This window comes from Eptesicus fuscus, chromosome 16 (genome assembly GCF_027574615.1).
Source record: "Eptesicus fuscus isolate TK198812 chromosome 16, DD_ASM_mEF_20220401, whole genome shotgun sequence".
Classification (NCBI taxonomy): Eukaryota; Metazoa; Chordata; class Mammalia; order Chiroptera; family Vespertilionidae; genus Eptesicus; species Eptesicus fuscus.
In genome coordinates, this window is record NC_072488.1 from 60,433,761 (window position 1) to 60,449,440 (window position 15,680).

At 40.9% G+C, this 15,680-nt stretch overlaps 1 protein-coding gene across 3 annotated transcripts in view; it reads right to left on the reverse strand.

Moving 5' to 3' along the window:
* The window catches only part of MGAT4A (alpha-1,3-mannosyl-glycoprotein 4-beta-N-acetylglucosaminyltransferase A), a 78,952-nt gene extending 63,815 nt beyond the window's left edge, over positions 1–15,137 (reverse strand). For all 3 annotated transcript variants that reach the window (XM_054727835.1, XM_054727836.1, XM_054727834.1), the window contains exons 1-2: positions 15,055–15,137; positions 10,618–10,914 (exon numbers count right to left, since the gene is read on the reverse strand). In XM_054727835.1, coding sequence (XP_054583810.1) covers positions 10,618–10,711 — 94 coding nt within the window. In that variant the 5' untranslated portion in view covers positions 10,712–10,914; positions 15,055–15,137. The remainder of the gene's footprint in view (positions 1–10,617; positions 10,915–15,054) is intronic.
* Between the last annotated feature and the right edge of the window lie 543 nt (positions 15,138–15,680).

Sequence of the window (15,680 nt, forward strand, 5' to 3'; positions counted from 1 at the left end):
GAAAGAAGACAGAAGGAAGGCCAAGAGACATATGAAAACATGCTCAAAGTCACTAATTATCCAAGAGATGCAAATCAAAACGACAATGCGATACCATCTCACACCTGTCAGAATGGCAATCATCAACAAATCAACGACAAGTGCTGGCGAGGATGTGGAGAAAAAGAAACCCTCGTGCAGCCACTGTGGAGAACAGTATGGAGTTTTCTCAAAAAACTAAAAATGGGACTCCCATTTGACCCAGTAATCCCACTCCTAGGATTATATCCCAAGAAACTAGAAACACCAGTCAGAAAGGATATATGCACCCCTATGTTCATAGCAGCACAATTCACCATAGCTAAGATTTGGAAACAGCCTAAGTGCCCATCAGCAGATGAGTGGATTAGAAAACTATGGTACATCTAACAGAATGGAATACTATGCTGCTATAAAAAAAGAAGGAATTCTTACCATTTGCAGCAGCATGGATGGACCTGGAGAGCATTATGTTAAGTGAAATAAGCCAGACAATGAAAGAAAAATACCACATGATCTCACACATTTATGGAAAATAAAGAACATTATAACCTGATGAACAAAAAGATAGACAGAGGCAGTAAAGCACCGAAGAGACTGTCAAATTACAGCGGGAAGGCAGGGGAGTGTTGGAGGGTAGGGGGGAAGAGATCAACCAAAGGACTTGTATGCATGCATATAAGCACACGAATGGACACAAGACACTGCGGAGGTGGGATGAGGGCATGCGACAGGGGATAGGGGAGGCTGCGGGAAGGTCAATGGGGAAAAAAAAGGAGATATATGTACTATTACATGTAATACTTTAAAAAATAAAAAATAATAATAAATTTTAAAAATGTAAAGAAATCAAAACTCTCATACCCTGCTGGAGGAAAGGCATAATGGTCCAGCTGCTCTGGAAAACAGTCTGTCAGCTCTTCAAATGATTAAGCGTAAGTTACAATATGGCCCAGCATTTCCACTCTTAGGTAAAAAACACCCAAGAAAAATGAAAGCATATGTCCATATAGAAACATGTACATGAATGTTGTATGTTCCCATGGACAGGGATCTACAACTTCTTGCTCAGTCTTGCCCAGTTTGTGGATTGTGTCTGACCAAAGGAGGAGGGTCATTAGGAGTCCTACCCCATCAGCAAGTAAGACATGTAAATTACTCCTGTTCCATTTTCACAATATCTGCTTTCAACTTTTTCAACCTGTCCACGGCAAATACTTGGAATTCTGCTCATTTTTATATGGGAATCCTGTATACCCTGGAACTGGTACTCTGGTCAAAACTCCAGCTTCCCTGGTTGGGTTCCTAACACCCTCCCAAGTTTATACCAATCCCATGGACCAGCTCACGTATTCTTCCAAGTGGTAAAGGAAGACCTATGCCAACCTAGATATACTCCTAGAAACTGTGATTACCAGCTAAAATCTGAGACAGTCTGGGAATCCCATGTGCCACTCACAATGAGCATCTCACAATTCCAAAGCACCAATACTCCGCACCCTTTCCCAGCTCCATGGCTGCACCTGCAGCTGTCTACCCGACGTACTCATTGGCCCTCCTCTACCTAGAATCGCCTTCACATTTACTCTTCCCTGTGACTGTCTCAAAAATTAGTCTAGTCTCTGTCCCTGCTCTTCTGGCCAATAGACCAGTAGCAAGGCACATTATCTCTGGAATCTGCAGAGATTAAACTTCAAACTTCACTCTACCGCTTAATGTATGACCACGCCAAGTTTCTCAGCCACTCTCCATTGCTTTCTTCACCTACAGAAAGGAGGTAATAATAGTACTTCCCAGGGTTATTATGAGGATTAAAAGAGAGAATATACAACATGTGGTATGCGTGTCACTGTACAAGCCCAGCGTTGTTTATTGCTTCTTTCTCAATCTGATGGTATCATATTTTTTGCAGGCATTTTCCCCTACCAACCCTTTAGCTTCTCAAAGGTGTGAAGTTTCTTATTCCTTCTCGTATTCATAACATATAATAATACAGTGCTAGGCATAGGATAGATACATAAAACAAACCAATGAATAAATGAAAAATAAAAACTATTAGTCCAGCAATGTCAATGCGTAAGGAAACGATACTTTCAAATATAAAAATCAGAGCACATGGTTAATGGGTATACTGGAATATCTGAAATTAGGTCTGCTCAGGAAAATCTAAATTGTTTGACTGCCAGAACAATCTAGAAATAATACAAATGCTCAGCAGTTAGGGTAATTACATAAACAATAGCATTACAAGACAGGAGATTTTATATACCTATAACAGGTCTCTGTTGATACTTGAAAGAGTCTGGACAAAACACTAAGCAGCCAAACAGAGCAGAAGAGTATGCATAGAAGCGTTAAAGAGCTGTTCAAGGAGTGAACATCAAGGAGCAGAGACTTTTTGTGTGTGTATCTAAACCACATGGTGAAAGTATCCTATGTTTTTAAAATTAATTTTGAGTCTAAAGACAGCTTAATAAAAAAATGCCTATAATACCTATATATAAAAAAACAAAATCAATGGAACAGAAATTTCAAAAATTTTTAATCCCTTAAATAAGACACAGTGATAAGAAGGGTCAAGTTTCTCCATTGCTATAACTCTCTGAATAGGTAAGTTTCATGATTTAAAAAAAATTCCTTTATTTCATAAGTAGACTTAAAAGAGCAGTCGTCTGTTTTGTTTATATCAGGGACAATCAACAGCTGAATTAAATTAACAATTCACCATTCTCCCTACATAAACCTTCCTTTGGTACAATAAAAAAAATTATTTTAATACATAAATTAGATTATGCAGGAAAAAAAATTGGTGGCCAAATAGGCAGATGTACCCCAAGCCTTATCCCAGAGCAGACAGAAGGAGCATCTAAATCAAATAACATCCACCCAAAATTGGCGAAGTAGACACAGCAGGCAAAACAATTCGCAGCTGGGAAGGGCAGAGGACGCCGGGAGAATGGTAGGATCGGGGATCTGGGCTGGAGAAAGTTGCAAGGCCTCTGAGCCAAGAGGGTCAGAAGAAAGCTGCATAGTACCAAGTCCGTGTCCCTTGGGTAAATGCGTAACATCTGACTGTGGAAAGGGTGTCCACAAGGCTGCTAGCAACAGGAGATTCTAGATCTAAGTCCACAGCCACGAGATGCTAAGCCCAGAGTGGCGGCCCGAAGAACTGCCCGAGCCGCATGGTGCCAGGGAGAGAGAAACTAGCAGTCACGCAGTTGTTTTGACTCTGTTTGGTCTTTGCTTTTATTCGCTAAACCCAGTTCAGAGGACCATTCAAATATAAACATTCACCAATGGCTGTGGTGCAGGTGGAGGTGCAGACTTGTGGAGTTTGGGGAGAGGCTGTGGAGGAGAGCGGGTCAGGGAGAGGTGGATAAGAATCCGGCACTGGGACAGTCATGCTCTGCCGGACCAACCAGCCATTTTTCTCCTGAAAACCAGCCCCTCCCAGCAGCCTCAAGAAAGGTAATACAGCCACACCCAGACTACACTCTGAGTGGTACAAAGGACACAAAAACTCTGAATAGCCCCAAAGAGCCCTCAGGAACTGGGTTGAAGAGAGGCAGTTCAGTCCCAGAAAGCAATACAGCACCACCCCCACCTAAAACTCTGTCAGAAACAGCCGTTTGAGAGATTAAGATTGAAAGCAGGCAAACAGGCTAAGTGGGCAGACTGGTCCCACCTGCTTGCAGTCAAGGCTGTAGAGACAAGACACAAACAGAGGAGCAGTGGTTTGCTTGGAACTTCAACATGGGGCTGACTACCTAACAGGAAACTGACAAGTGGCAGGCAGAAGAGTGGGATCTTAAACCAGCCTTCATGGGGCATTAAAACTTGGCCAAAACGAACGATACTTCACTTTTTTTTTTTAACCTTTTATTTAAAATGTTTTTCTTTATTTTCTCCTTTTTATAGCATTATTTTTCTTCATTCAATTTGTATTTTTATGGTTATTTTATTTTATCTTATTTTATTATATAGTTTTTTAAATTTTTTCTTATCCACTCATTCTCTTCCTACCTCCTCTATACTGAACCAAGGTCCTCCCCATATTCATTCAATTCCTTCACCTTACTTTCTGTATATAAACTCTGCTTCTACATATTCTGCCCCTCCCCACTTTTTTTCTGGGTGTTTGTTGTTTGCATTTTTTGGTTTATCTGTTTATTCTGTGACTTTTTCCTCCTCATATGTTTTTTTTTTCCTTCCTTTTTCTTTCTTTTCTCTCTTATCATTTTTTCTTTTCTTGATATCATTTTTTCTGTCTTTTATCTCTCCTAATTCTCTTTTCTTTAGTGGTCACTTATATTGGTGTTATCAGTGTTGTGAGTATATTTGTGTTTTGTTCCCTTTGTGTCGCATCTTATAGAGTTGTACTTTATGCTGTTTTGTCAACGTGGTAGAGAGCGAGCCACATAACCAGACACCCTGAGGAGACTCCATCCTCAAATGGGACAATAACACTCAAGACCCAACTACACCAAGAGAACTAAATATCCCAAATAGGGGGCATCCCTAGATTACCAGCCCAGAAGCCCAGAGAGATTGCACCACTGGGTCCCTGAAAACATTTACTATATAAGACAAAAAATCTGGGTGGCATAGCAGTTTAATCTAATACATAGAAACAATCACAAAAAAAAAAAACAGCAAAAATGGGGAGGCAAAGAAACAACCCCCATTTTAAAGAAAAGGAGGAATCATCAGAAAAGGAAATAAAACGAAATGGAGACAAGCAATTTGTAAGAGAAAGAATTCAGAGCAATGGTTATAAGGATGCGGAAAAGGATAGAAGATAAAGTCAACATGTGTAAGAATCAAGAGAAAATGAAGAATGACAAAGCTGCAATAAAGACAACAATGGAAAGTTTTAATAGACTAGAACAGAGGTCCTCAAACTTTTTAAACAGGGGGCCAGTTCACTGTCCCTCAGACCGTTGGAGGGCCGGACTATAGTTTAAAAAGAAACTATGAACAAATTCCTATGCACACTGCACATATCTTATTTTGAAGTAAAAAAACAAAACGGCAAAAACACCTGCATGTGGCCCGCAGGCCGTAGTTTGAGGACGCCTGGACTAGAAGCAGCTGAGGACTGCATCAGCAAGTTAGAAAACAAGGTAGAAAAACCACCCAAGAAGAGCAGCAACTGGAGAGAAAATTTAAAAAGCAGGAGAGAGTCTAAGGGAGCTTTGGGGCAACACGAAACAAAACAACATCCACATAATAGGGGTGCCAGAAGGAGAGGAAACTGAGCAAGGAATAGAAAACCTGTTTGAAGAAATAATGACAGAAAACTTCCATGATGCTAGGAAGAAAAAAGCCACACAAGTCCAAGGAGCACACAAAGTCCCAAACAAGATGAACCCAAAAAGACCAACACCAATTTGCAAACACCAACAACAAAGAATCTTAAAGGCTGCCAGAGAGACAGAAAGTTACCTACAAGGAATCTCCCATTATACTATCAACTGATTTCTCAACAAAAACACATCAGGTCAGAAGGGAATGGAATGAAATAGACAAAGTCATGCAAAGGAAGGGTCTGTATCCAAGAATACTATACCCAGCAAGGCTATCAAGCAAAATGGAGGGTGAAATCAGGAGCTTCACAGACAAAAAAGGACTAAGGGAGTTTATCACCACCAAACCAGCAATGGAAGAAATGCTAAAAGGTCTGCTGTAAAAAAGAAGAAATAGAAAGCAAAGAAGGAACACTGGCATAAAAAATAAAAATGCTGACAAACAAGTACCTATCAATAATAACCGTAAACATAAATGGATTACATGCTCCAATCAAAAGACACAGTGTAGCTGAATGGATATAAAAACATGACCCATATATTTGCTGTCTACAAGAAATCCATCTCAGAACAAAGGACTCACACAGACTGATAGTGAAGGGATGGAAAATATTTTTCAGGCAAATGGAAATGACAAAAAAGTAGGGGTAGCAATACTTATATCTGACAAAATAGACCTCAAAGTGAAGGCCATAACTAGAGCTAAGGAGGGCCACTTCATAATCCTAAAGAGAGACAATTCAACAAGAGGATATAACTGAGGGACTTTAATACCCCATTGATACCACTGGATAAATCCTCTAAACAAAAAATCAGCAAACAGCAATCCTAAGTGACTCACTAGATCAGATGGAACTATTTGACATCTTCAGAACATTTCAGCCCAAAACTATGGAATATACATTATTCTCAAGTGAACCCAGGACATTTTCAAAGATAGACCACATATTAGGACACAGGCAAAGTCCTTCAAATTCAAGAAGATAGAAATCATATCAAGCATCTTCTTAGATCACAATGGCATAAACTTAGAAATCAACTACAATAAAATAAAAAAAAGCAAACACTTGGAGGCTAAATAGCATGCGCTTAAACAATGATTGCGTTACTAAGATATCAAAGAAGAAATAAAAAACATTCTCGAAACAAATGACAATGAAAATACAATAATCTAAATTCTATGGAACACAGTGAAAGCAGTCCTGAGAGGGAAGTTCATAGCTCTACAGGCCTACCTCAAAAATAACAAGAAAAAATGGTAATAAATTATCTAACCTTACAACTTAAATTAAAAAGAGAGAGAAAAAATAAAAAGTCCAGAGTAAGTAGAAACCAAGAGCTGGTTTTTTGAAAGGATAAAGAACATTGATGAATCCCTAGCCAGGCTCACCAAGAAACAAAGAGAGAGGACCCAAATAAAATCAGAAATGAAAGAGGTGACATAACAACCAACCCAACAGACATACAAAGGTTTATAAAAACAAAAATACTACGAACAACTCTACTCCAACAAACTGGACAACCTAGACTAAATGGACATATTCCTAGAAAAATACAAGCTTCCAAAACTCAATCAGGAAGAATCAAAAAAATCTGAATAGGCCATTAACTACTAATGAAATTGAAACAGTAATCAAAAAACTTCCAGCAAACAAAAGCCCTGGACAGGACAGCTTCACAGGGGAGTTTTACCAAACATTTAAAGAACTAACACTTACCCTTCTCTGACTATTCCAAAAAATGCAAGAGGAAGGCATACTTCCAAACTCTAGGAAGCCAGCATTACCCTAATCCCAAAACCAGATAAAGAAAATTATAGGCCAATATCCCTGATGAACATAAATGCTAAAATCCTCAACAAAATTCTAGCAAATCAGATCCAGCATTACATTAGAAAGATCATACACCATGACCAAGTGGGATTTATTCCAGGGATGCAAGGATGGTACAATACCTGCAAATCAATAAACGTGATACATCACATAAACAAATCAAGAAGGGGGAAAAATCACATAATCTTATCAATTGATGCAGAAAAAACATTTGACAAAATCCAACACCCTTTCCTGATAAAAACTCTCAACAAAGTGGGAATAGAGGGATCATACCTCAACATAATAAAAACCTTATATGACAAACTGACAGCCAACATCATACTCAATGGGCAAAAACTAAAACCATTTTCCATAAGAACAGGAACAAGACAGGGATGCCCACTGTCACCACTCCTGTTCAACATAGTACTGGAAATGCTAGCCACAGCAATCAGACAAGAAGAAGAAATAAAAGGCATCCAAATTGGAAAAGAAGAAGTAAAACTGTCATTATTTACAGATGACATGATACTGTACATAGAAAACCCTAAAGATTCCATCAAAAAATTACTAGACTTAATAAATGAATTTGGCAATGTAGCAGGATACAAAATTAACACCCAGAAATCTATGGCTTTTTTATACACCAATAATTAACTCACAGAAAGAGAAACTAAAAAATAATCCCATTTACCATTGCACCAAAAAAATTAAGATACCTAGGAATAAACTTAACTGAGGAGGTAAAAGACCTGTACTCAGAAAACTACAGGACATTGAAAAAAGAGATAGAGGAAGATATAAACAAATGAAAGAACATACCATGTTCATGATATTGGTAGAACAGCATCCCTAAAATGTCCATTCTCCCCAAAGCAATGCCATCCCCATTAGGATACCAAAGGCATATTTCAAAGACCTAGAACAAACTCTCCAAAAATTGATATGGAATAAAAAAAGATCCCAAACAGCTGCAGTAATCCTGAGAAAGAACAAAGTTGGAGGAAGGATCACAATACCAGATATTGAGCTATATTACAAAGCCACTGTTCTCAAAACTGCCTGGTACTGGCACAAGAACAGACATATAGACCAATGGAACAGAACAAAGAACCTAGAAATTGACCCAAGCCATTATGCTCAATTAATATTTGACAAAGGGGGCATGAACATACAATGGAGTCAATGGTGTTGGGAAAATTGGACAGATAGATGCAAAAAAATGAAACTAGACCACCAACTTACACCATACACAAAAATAAACTCCAAATGGATAAAGGACTTAAACGTAAGACAGGAAACCATAAAAACCTTAGAGGAATCCACATGCAGCAAAATATGAGACATATGTCATAGCAATATCTTTACCCATACACCTCCTAGGACAATGGAAACTAAGGAGAAAATAAAGAAATGGGACTACATCAAAATAAAAAGCTTCTGCACAGCAAAAAAAGCCATCAACAAAACAACAAGACCAATGTTACCTCAGATAAGGATCTAATCTCCAAAATTTACAGGGAACTCATACAACTTAACAAAAAGTAAACAATCCAATCAAAAAATGAGCAAACGACATACAGAAGAGGACATAGAGAAGGCCAGGAGACATATGAAAACATGCTAATTATCCAAGAGATGCAAATCAAAATACCTGTCAGAATGGCTATCATCAACAAATAACAAGTGCTGGCAAGGATGTGGAGAAAAAGGAACCCCCGTGCACTGCTGGTGGGAATGCAGACTGGTGCAGCCACTGTGGAGAACAGTCTGGAGTTTCCTCAAAAATTTAAAAATGGAACTCCTATTTGACCCAGTAATCCCACTTATAGGACTATATTCCAAGAAATCAGAAACACCAATCAGAAAGGATATATGCACCCCTATGTTCATAGCAGCACAATTTACAATAGCTAAGATTTGGAAACAGCCTAAGTGTCCATCAGCATATGAGTGAATTAAAAAACTGTGGTACCTCTACACAATGGAATACTATGCTGCTGTAAAAAAAGATGGAACTCTTACCATTTGCAACAATGTAGATGGACCTGGAGAGCATTATGCTAAGCAAAATAAGCCAGTCAGAGAATGATAAATATCACATGATCTCATCATTTGTGGAATATAATGAACAACATAAACTAATGAACAAAAATAGAGCCTGAGTCATAGAAGCATCAAACAGACGGTCCAACCTAAGAGCAAAGGCAGGGGTGGAGGTGGGGTGTGTGGTTAGGCGGTGGTGGTAAGAGATTGGACAAAGGACTTGTATGCATGTATATGAGCATAACCAATGTACACAGACAGTAGGGGGATGAGGGCATGTGCTGGGGGTGGGACGGCTGGGGAGAGGTCAATGGGGGGAAAAAGGAGACTTATATAATACTTAAACAATAAAGAATTTAAATAAGTAAAATAAAAAATACATAAATTAGTTCACAAAGAAGAAAGGTCTTCAAGTTTTTCATTCATTTGTCCCCAAAGAGTTCCCCCCCCCAAATTAGAACCCAATACACAGAAGAGAAAAATAACACATTTGCTCAAGCACAGAGCATAAGTTCTTCATTTATATTAGCTTGTTTTAAACATATCTCACAGAGATGTGTAAGTATCTAAATATGCATATCTATATACACACATCAGAAAAAAAATAAATCATAAACCCATCATTTCAGTTATCTTTGTAAAAGTCAATAAAATAATGCCAGCAACAGCATTATCAAATAACCAGGTGATGATGGCTGCTCTAACTGGACTCTAACAAACAAATATGCACTCAACACGTCCATCTTTCTTGCCATCAGCATTCCTTAGATTATTATAAGGTAAAAAGTATGGGTAGGAATTCACTCCAAATAATTTCTCTTAAAAAATTTAATTATCTCTGAATAGAGTTCCAATCACTGAACAGATAACCTTCCTTTAAAACACAGTTCAACAGTCTAACACAATTAATTTAAAATTTTTTTTAAAGTTTTCTAATCAGAATTTCTCATCTACTGCATACTTTTGTCTAAAGAGCAATCTGTCAACACGTGCATTTTAAATCATTAACTATACAGCACCAAATCATTAATATAATCAGCATGTAAATTTCATGGAGTTGCTGATTGAGTTCTCTTAGGCATTTTATACAACATCCAGTACAAGGATGCTTATTAAACATTTATGATGTTTAGTAATAAAAATAATGTGCCAAAACAAAAGTATTTGTTATACAACTTGGCTGTCATGTATAACATAAACCACTGATCAGTATCTGTTTCTCCAAGTGCAAGAAACCAAAACAAACCCCATTCAAATTAGAAAGTCTGTCTCTTCTGTCCAAGAATACAGTTTCATTTTTATGTCGGAAAGAAACTGTCAGACAGCATGCAACATGCAGACTGTTGGGGTATTTAACCTAAGTATTTATGCACCATTAACAAAGCACAAAGCCTAAAATATTTCATGCATATTTTTAGAAATATTTTCCTTACCTTTCCCATTTTGCCATGTAGTATACCAAGATAAAGTAAGGAATGAAGTGATAAATGCTAAAACGGTGGCTACAGTTCCATTTCGGAGCCTCATCTCATTTCACCATCACACTGGTTCATACATTTACGAAGTCAACTCAATCCAGTAGTACTCCTGGCTCTGGGCCAATGAAAACAATCAATGAGAGAGGCTCATTTCAGATGCTCTGCAGAATAAGTTTGACAGCAACACCAGTCACTCCTGCTATTCAGAATTGTCTTCACAGTCTTCATAGGTGGATGTCTCAGGCTTTCTTCCTATCCAAGAGGAAAACAGGAAGGAAAAACTTGTTCAGTAACGCAAAATATTGGTTTCTTAATTTATTGGTCACCATTACAAATAGACTTTTGGCGGGGCTAAACTGTATCTATGAAGATTATTCCCACACCTAAACCACTCATTAAGATTATAGGCTTCTTTTCCTCAGGGGGGGAAAAAGCATCAACTATTCCCTCCTTGTTGGTTTGGTTTTGTCCGAGAAAAGAAAGTTATGATTACTTATTTAAGAAGGGAAGTTGTGGGGCTCATTAAATATACAATAAACCAGATTCCATGCTAAGAACGCTAATGATCACACAATGGTTCCTGAGTAACATAATCTTCACTACCCTCAGTTTTCCTACAGCACAACAGCTGTTCTAAAAAACATTAAGAGAAGTGACAGGCTACAAACATACAAAATACCTGGGTCCTGGATCTGGCTCCATCATTATTTACATGGCAAGGTATGTCCCTTATATAGGCCTTACCTTTTCATTCACAAAATGCAACTGTCCTGGCTCCTCTTTCACATGTTACCATAAATCATAAAAAGGTTACAGTTATTATTGCTATGTATCATCATCAGAGAAAAAATGTAGTATTTCCTGTAATTAACCTACTCCCAGGATGTAAATTGGGACCGGTTAGGGGTTAAAAAAAAAAAAAAAAAAAGGCAGCCATCCAAGCAGGATACTGAATGACTGAGAACCCATTACTTATCATTGCTTTAACTATGGAAAACCAGGTGATCTAATAAAACTGTTGAAAAAAAATGGAATCAAATGAAGTCCTTAAAAGTACTTGAGCATAACTGCCTAGCACATAATAGGTTCTCAATAAATGTTAACTGTATTAAAAATAAGACCAAACAAAAAAAACTACAGCCAGCCACTGGTTCAATCCACTCTCTGCATAGCAGGCCTCATCCCCTGGGGGCATGTCAGGCACTCAGATGTGCATGGATTCCTGGTGGCCTCAGGGGACCACAAGATGCACTCCACAACATACTAAATTACACTCTAGTGGGGTGAGTTAATGCACCTCCAAAAAGGCCTACCAAGCCCAAGGGACAACTCCCTCAGTAGGAGGATATGGCTGATTAAAGTGGCCATTTATAGGCAATTCTGAAACTACCATCTCAGCTACTTTGTAAAAGTGAACATTACTAGCAATCTCTTCTAGTGAAAAAAGATCACTAGGGCACAGTATTAGTAATAATAATAGACACTACAACTCACTGAGTGTTTCCTACATGTTTGGGCCATTATATGTTTTAAGTCTTCACAAAATCCTATGAGGCAGGCATTATAAACCCTATTTTACACACAAGAAAATGAACCCAAAGACAGCCCTAATTTGTAGGACTCCAAAGTCTAGCTCTTTCTCACCTACCAGACCCTCTGCCTCTCAAACTCCGCCACCTGCACCTAGGCAGGAACCTCCCAAGTCTCAGGTTACAGGAAGAATGTTCCCAAGGTGTTCATTTTTACCCAACAGTTTAAGTGTGAATTTAAAAACATTTTATACTCTATAACAAACATGGATCTATTATGAAATAAGCTGCAAAATTAATAAGAAATCTCAACGTTTAAACTTAAAACTTGAAAGAAATTTCTCACTTCCTGTAGTCTTTGGCTAACCCCTCCCCTATGGACCCGTGCACGCCCACACCCTCAGGCATGCCTGTTAACCCTCCTTGGCCAGCAGCTCTAACTGTGGTAGAATATTCTAGAAGCAAAGAACTACCCCCACCCCCACCACTACCACCACAACCACTTCCTTGCTTACTCTTACTATCTGAAAACGAAGAACTCCAAAGATATTCTCACAAGTTATCACTGTTTTGGAAACTCAGTTTTCACCTTCTATGGTAAGACAAGTTAACATTAAATGATCCCATGTCTACAGTTCAGAATTTAAAATCTTCATGGCGATATTCTATAATTTCAATTAAATTCCATCAAGTGTCTAATATCTTGTCTTATATCAATAAGCACTCAATAATGAGTTCTGATGATAAAAAGAGAAGTGAATTATATAACTTCTAATTTTAATTCTGGTATGACATTATATAAAAATGTGTATAACTTTCTGTTGCTATATACTTAATTCTACCTAACTGCAGGAAGGATCTGTCCTGGTAAAAGATCTAAAAATGTATAGGTTAGAGTAAACATCCAATTAATAATTATGGGGAAGTATAGAAGCAGAAAAATCATAAAATAAAGGGTAATTAAAAAGTTTTATTAAATACAAATAAAGCTCCTATGATAAAATTCAGTATAAATAGGTAGGGACAATTTAAAGTGAATGAATTCTAAAAGCAAAGTAGACTACAGATATACTCTTGAAAAACATAAGGAATATTAAATATTGTTTCTGGGAAGTTATTAAGCTCTGGTTTAAAGAAGATATTTATAATGAATTCTACTAACAAATAAGACCTGGAATTCTGGAAGAGAACTACAAGGGCATTTTACTCAGGAAGGGTGTAGTTGCACATTTTTAATTAGGGTTGCCAAACTAGTGAAGTTTAACTGCACAGTGTTAAGTGAAGCAAAACTAATGATCTCCGAACTCTTAACCAGAGGAGGCAGTTCATAAGCTGGCCAAACCCTCTGGATTGACTACCTCAAATAAGAGACAATGTGACCTATATTTTAAAATGTCCACATTCACAAAAATTTTATTCTGAGACGATCACTTTACACGTATGCATCCTTAACAACAAAAAAGGAGTGGCTAAAACTACTAATCATTTTCTCCATCCTGACCAAAATGAATGGAACTTTCAACTGTAGATCTTAGGCTGAAAAACAATGTGTTGTATTAACAGATCTTCAAGGACTGCAGTCCTGTATTTTATTATTAGATAATAAATTATTTTAAAGTGTTCTCTGAAAAATTCAATGTTCCATGGTTGAGTATACTTCTGCTGACTGAACATGACTGTGCTTGAAGAAAAAGGCACAATCATGAAATCCAAGATGTAAACTCACAGCAATTATGTTAAAATTCACTCATTTTACTTTTATAAAAGGATTAGTATTTTTTTAATACAGCTTATATACTTTCACCATCTAGTGCGTTTTCAGACTTACACGTGTGAGCTAAAGAAACCAATGCCACGATACCCTGGTTAGTAAAACTAGTTTTTAAAACATTCAGAAAAGGAAGCATAAACCACACAACGCATATTTGATTCTAAATTTAGGTTCTAAATTCAAACGAACAGCGTTGTCATTATAGCAGAATTCGTCCAACAGCAAAAGCACAACAGCAAAATATATGGAAAGCATTCAACAGACATCGTGCCTGCTCCCATTTCGCAATCGGGGTGGTAAGCAATGAACGGGCTCCAGAGAACACACGCGGCGAGAAACAAACGCGGGCGCGCGAGTGGAATGAGTGCCGGCTCGCCAACACCTGGCGCACCCGGCGCAATCACCTGGACGCAACCTCAGGGTCCCGCGTGCGGCTCCATCCTTCGGTGGGGGCTGAGGCCGGGGTGGGGGGCGGGGACTAGGCTGCTCCTTGACACCGGACATCACTTTGTAGGAAAATTCGCTACCACGGCCGCACGCCTCCACTCCACGGCGGGAACAGCCCCTCCTCGGGCTCTGGACCGCCGCACCCCACCCCACCTGCTCCGCCGCCCCGTGGAATCGCCGGGCGCGGGTCCTCGGGAAGCTCCGTTCAGTCCACGGACAACTCTCGCTCCCTCTCTGTACCCCCCAAAACCACTCTTTCCTCCACTTTACCCCGAAGTCGACCAACCTCGCCGCGCCGGACAGTGCTGGGGACGCACCAGGAGCCCGGCCCGCCACCCGAGAGCGCGCAGCACCCAGGGGCCGCGGGGGCGGCGGCGCGGGGCTGACAGAGCGGCCAGGGCGCCCGGCCCCGCGCCCCGCGCGGCCCAGCCCGCCCCTACCGGCCCCGCAGCAGCCCCGGGCGCGCGAGCTCCCGGCCGGGCCGCAGCGCGGGCGGTTCCGTTACCAGCAGGTGGATCTCCCGCGACCCCGCGCCTCGGAGCCCAGCAGCCGACGCCGCCCCTCAGCCCCGCGCCTCTCCGCGCAGCCGCCCTGCGCCGCCAGCTCCAGGCCTCCCGCACCCCGCGGCCGCCGCGAGCCCCTCACCTTTGCCGCTCCATCCGCGGCCGCTGCCGGGGCTGCTGTGGCCGCTGCTGCTGCCGCCGCCGCCGCCGCTGCCGCCGGGCGCCCCGCCTCCCGCCGAGACCCCGCCCCCGCCGCTGGAGCGCCGCCGCCCCGCCCGCGACCCCGCCAGCCATTGGCCGCCGGGGCTGCGCGCCGTCCACTGGGCGCCCCCCGGCGGCCGAGCCGCTCGCGTCAGTGGCCCACCCGGCTGTCATTTAGGGGCGCGGTCTCGCAGCCTATATAACTCTCGTGAGATCTGCACGCCCCCCCTTCATTATTGTCACCGCGGGGTGTGGAGCGGCGTCCTGTTCTCTGGTCCCGGACTGCGAGAGCGTGGGGTCTCCCCGCCGCCCCACCGCCACATCTGGCTTTAATCCTCCGTTGTGTGCAGAGGCAGCTCAGACGGCCAACAAAAGGCCCCGGGAGCCCTCGGCGCGCGACCCGGTCACCCCGGCTGCCCCAGCCCGGCCCCTTCCCCCAGCCGCGAGCTCCCCGGCCGTCCTGCCTGGGGAGTGTTCCTGGTGACGGGTCCGGGGGTGGATCTCGCCCTAAACCAACCATGGCCTCCGAGGCCCTGCGGTTGCAGGCACCTCACCACTGTCTCTGAC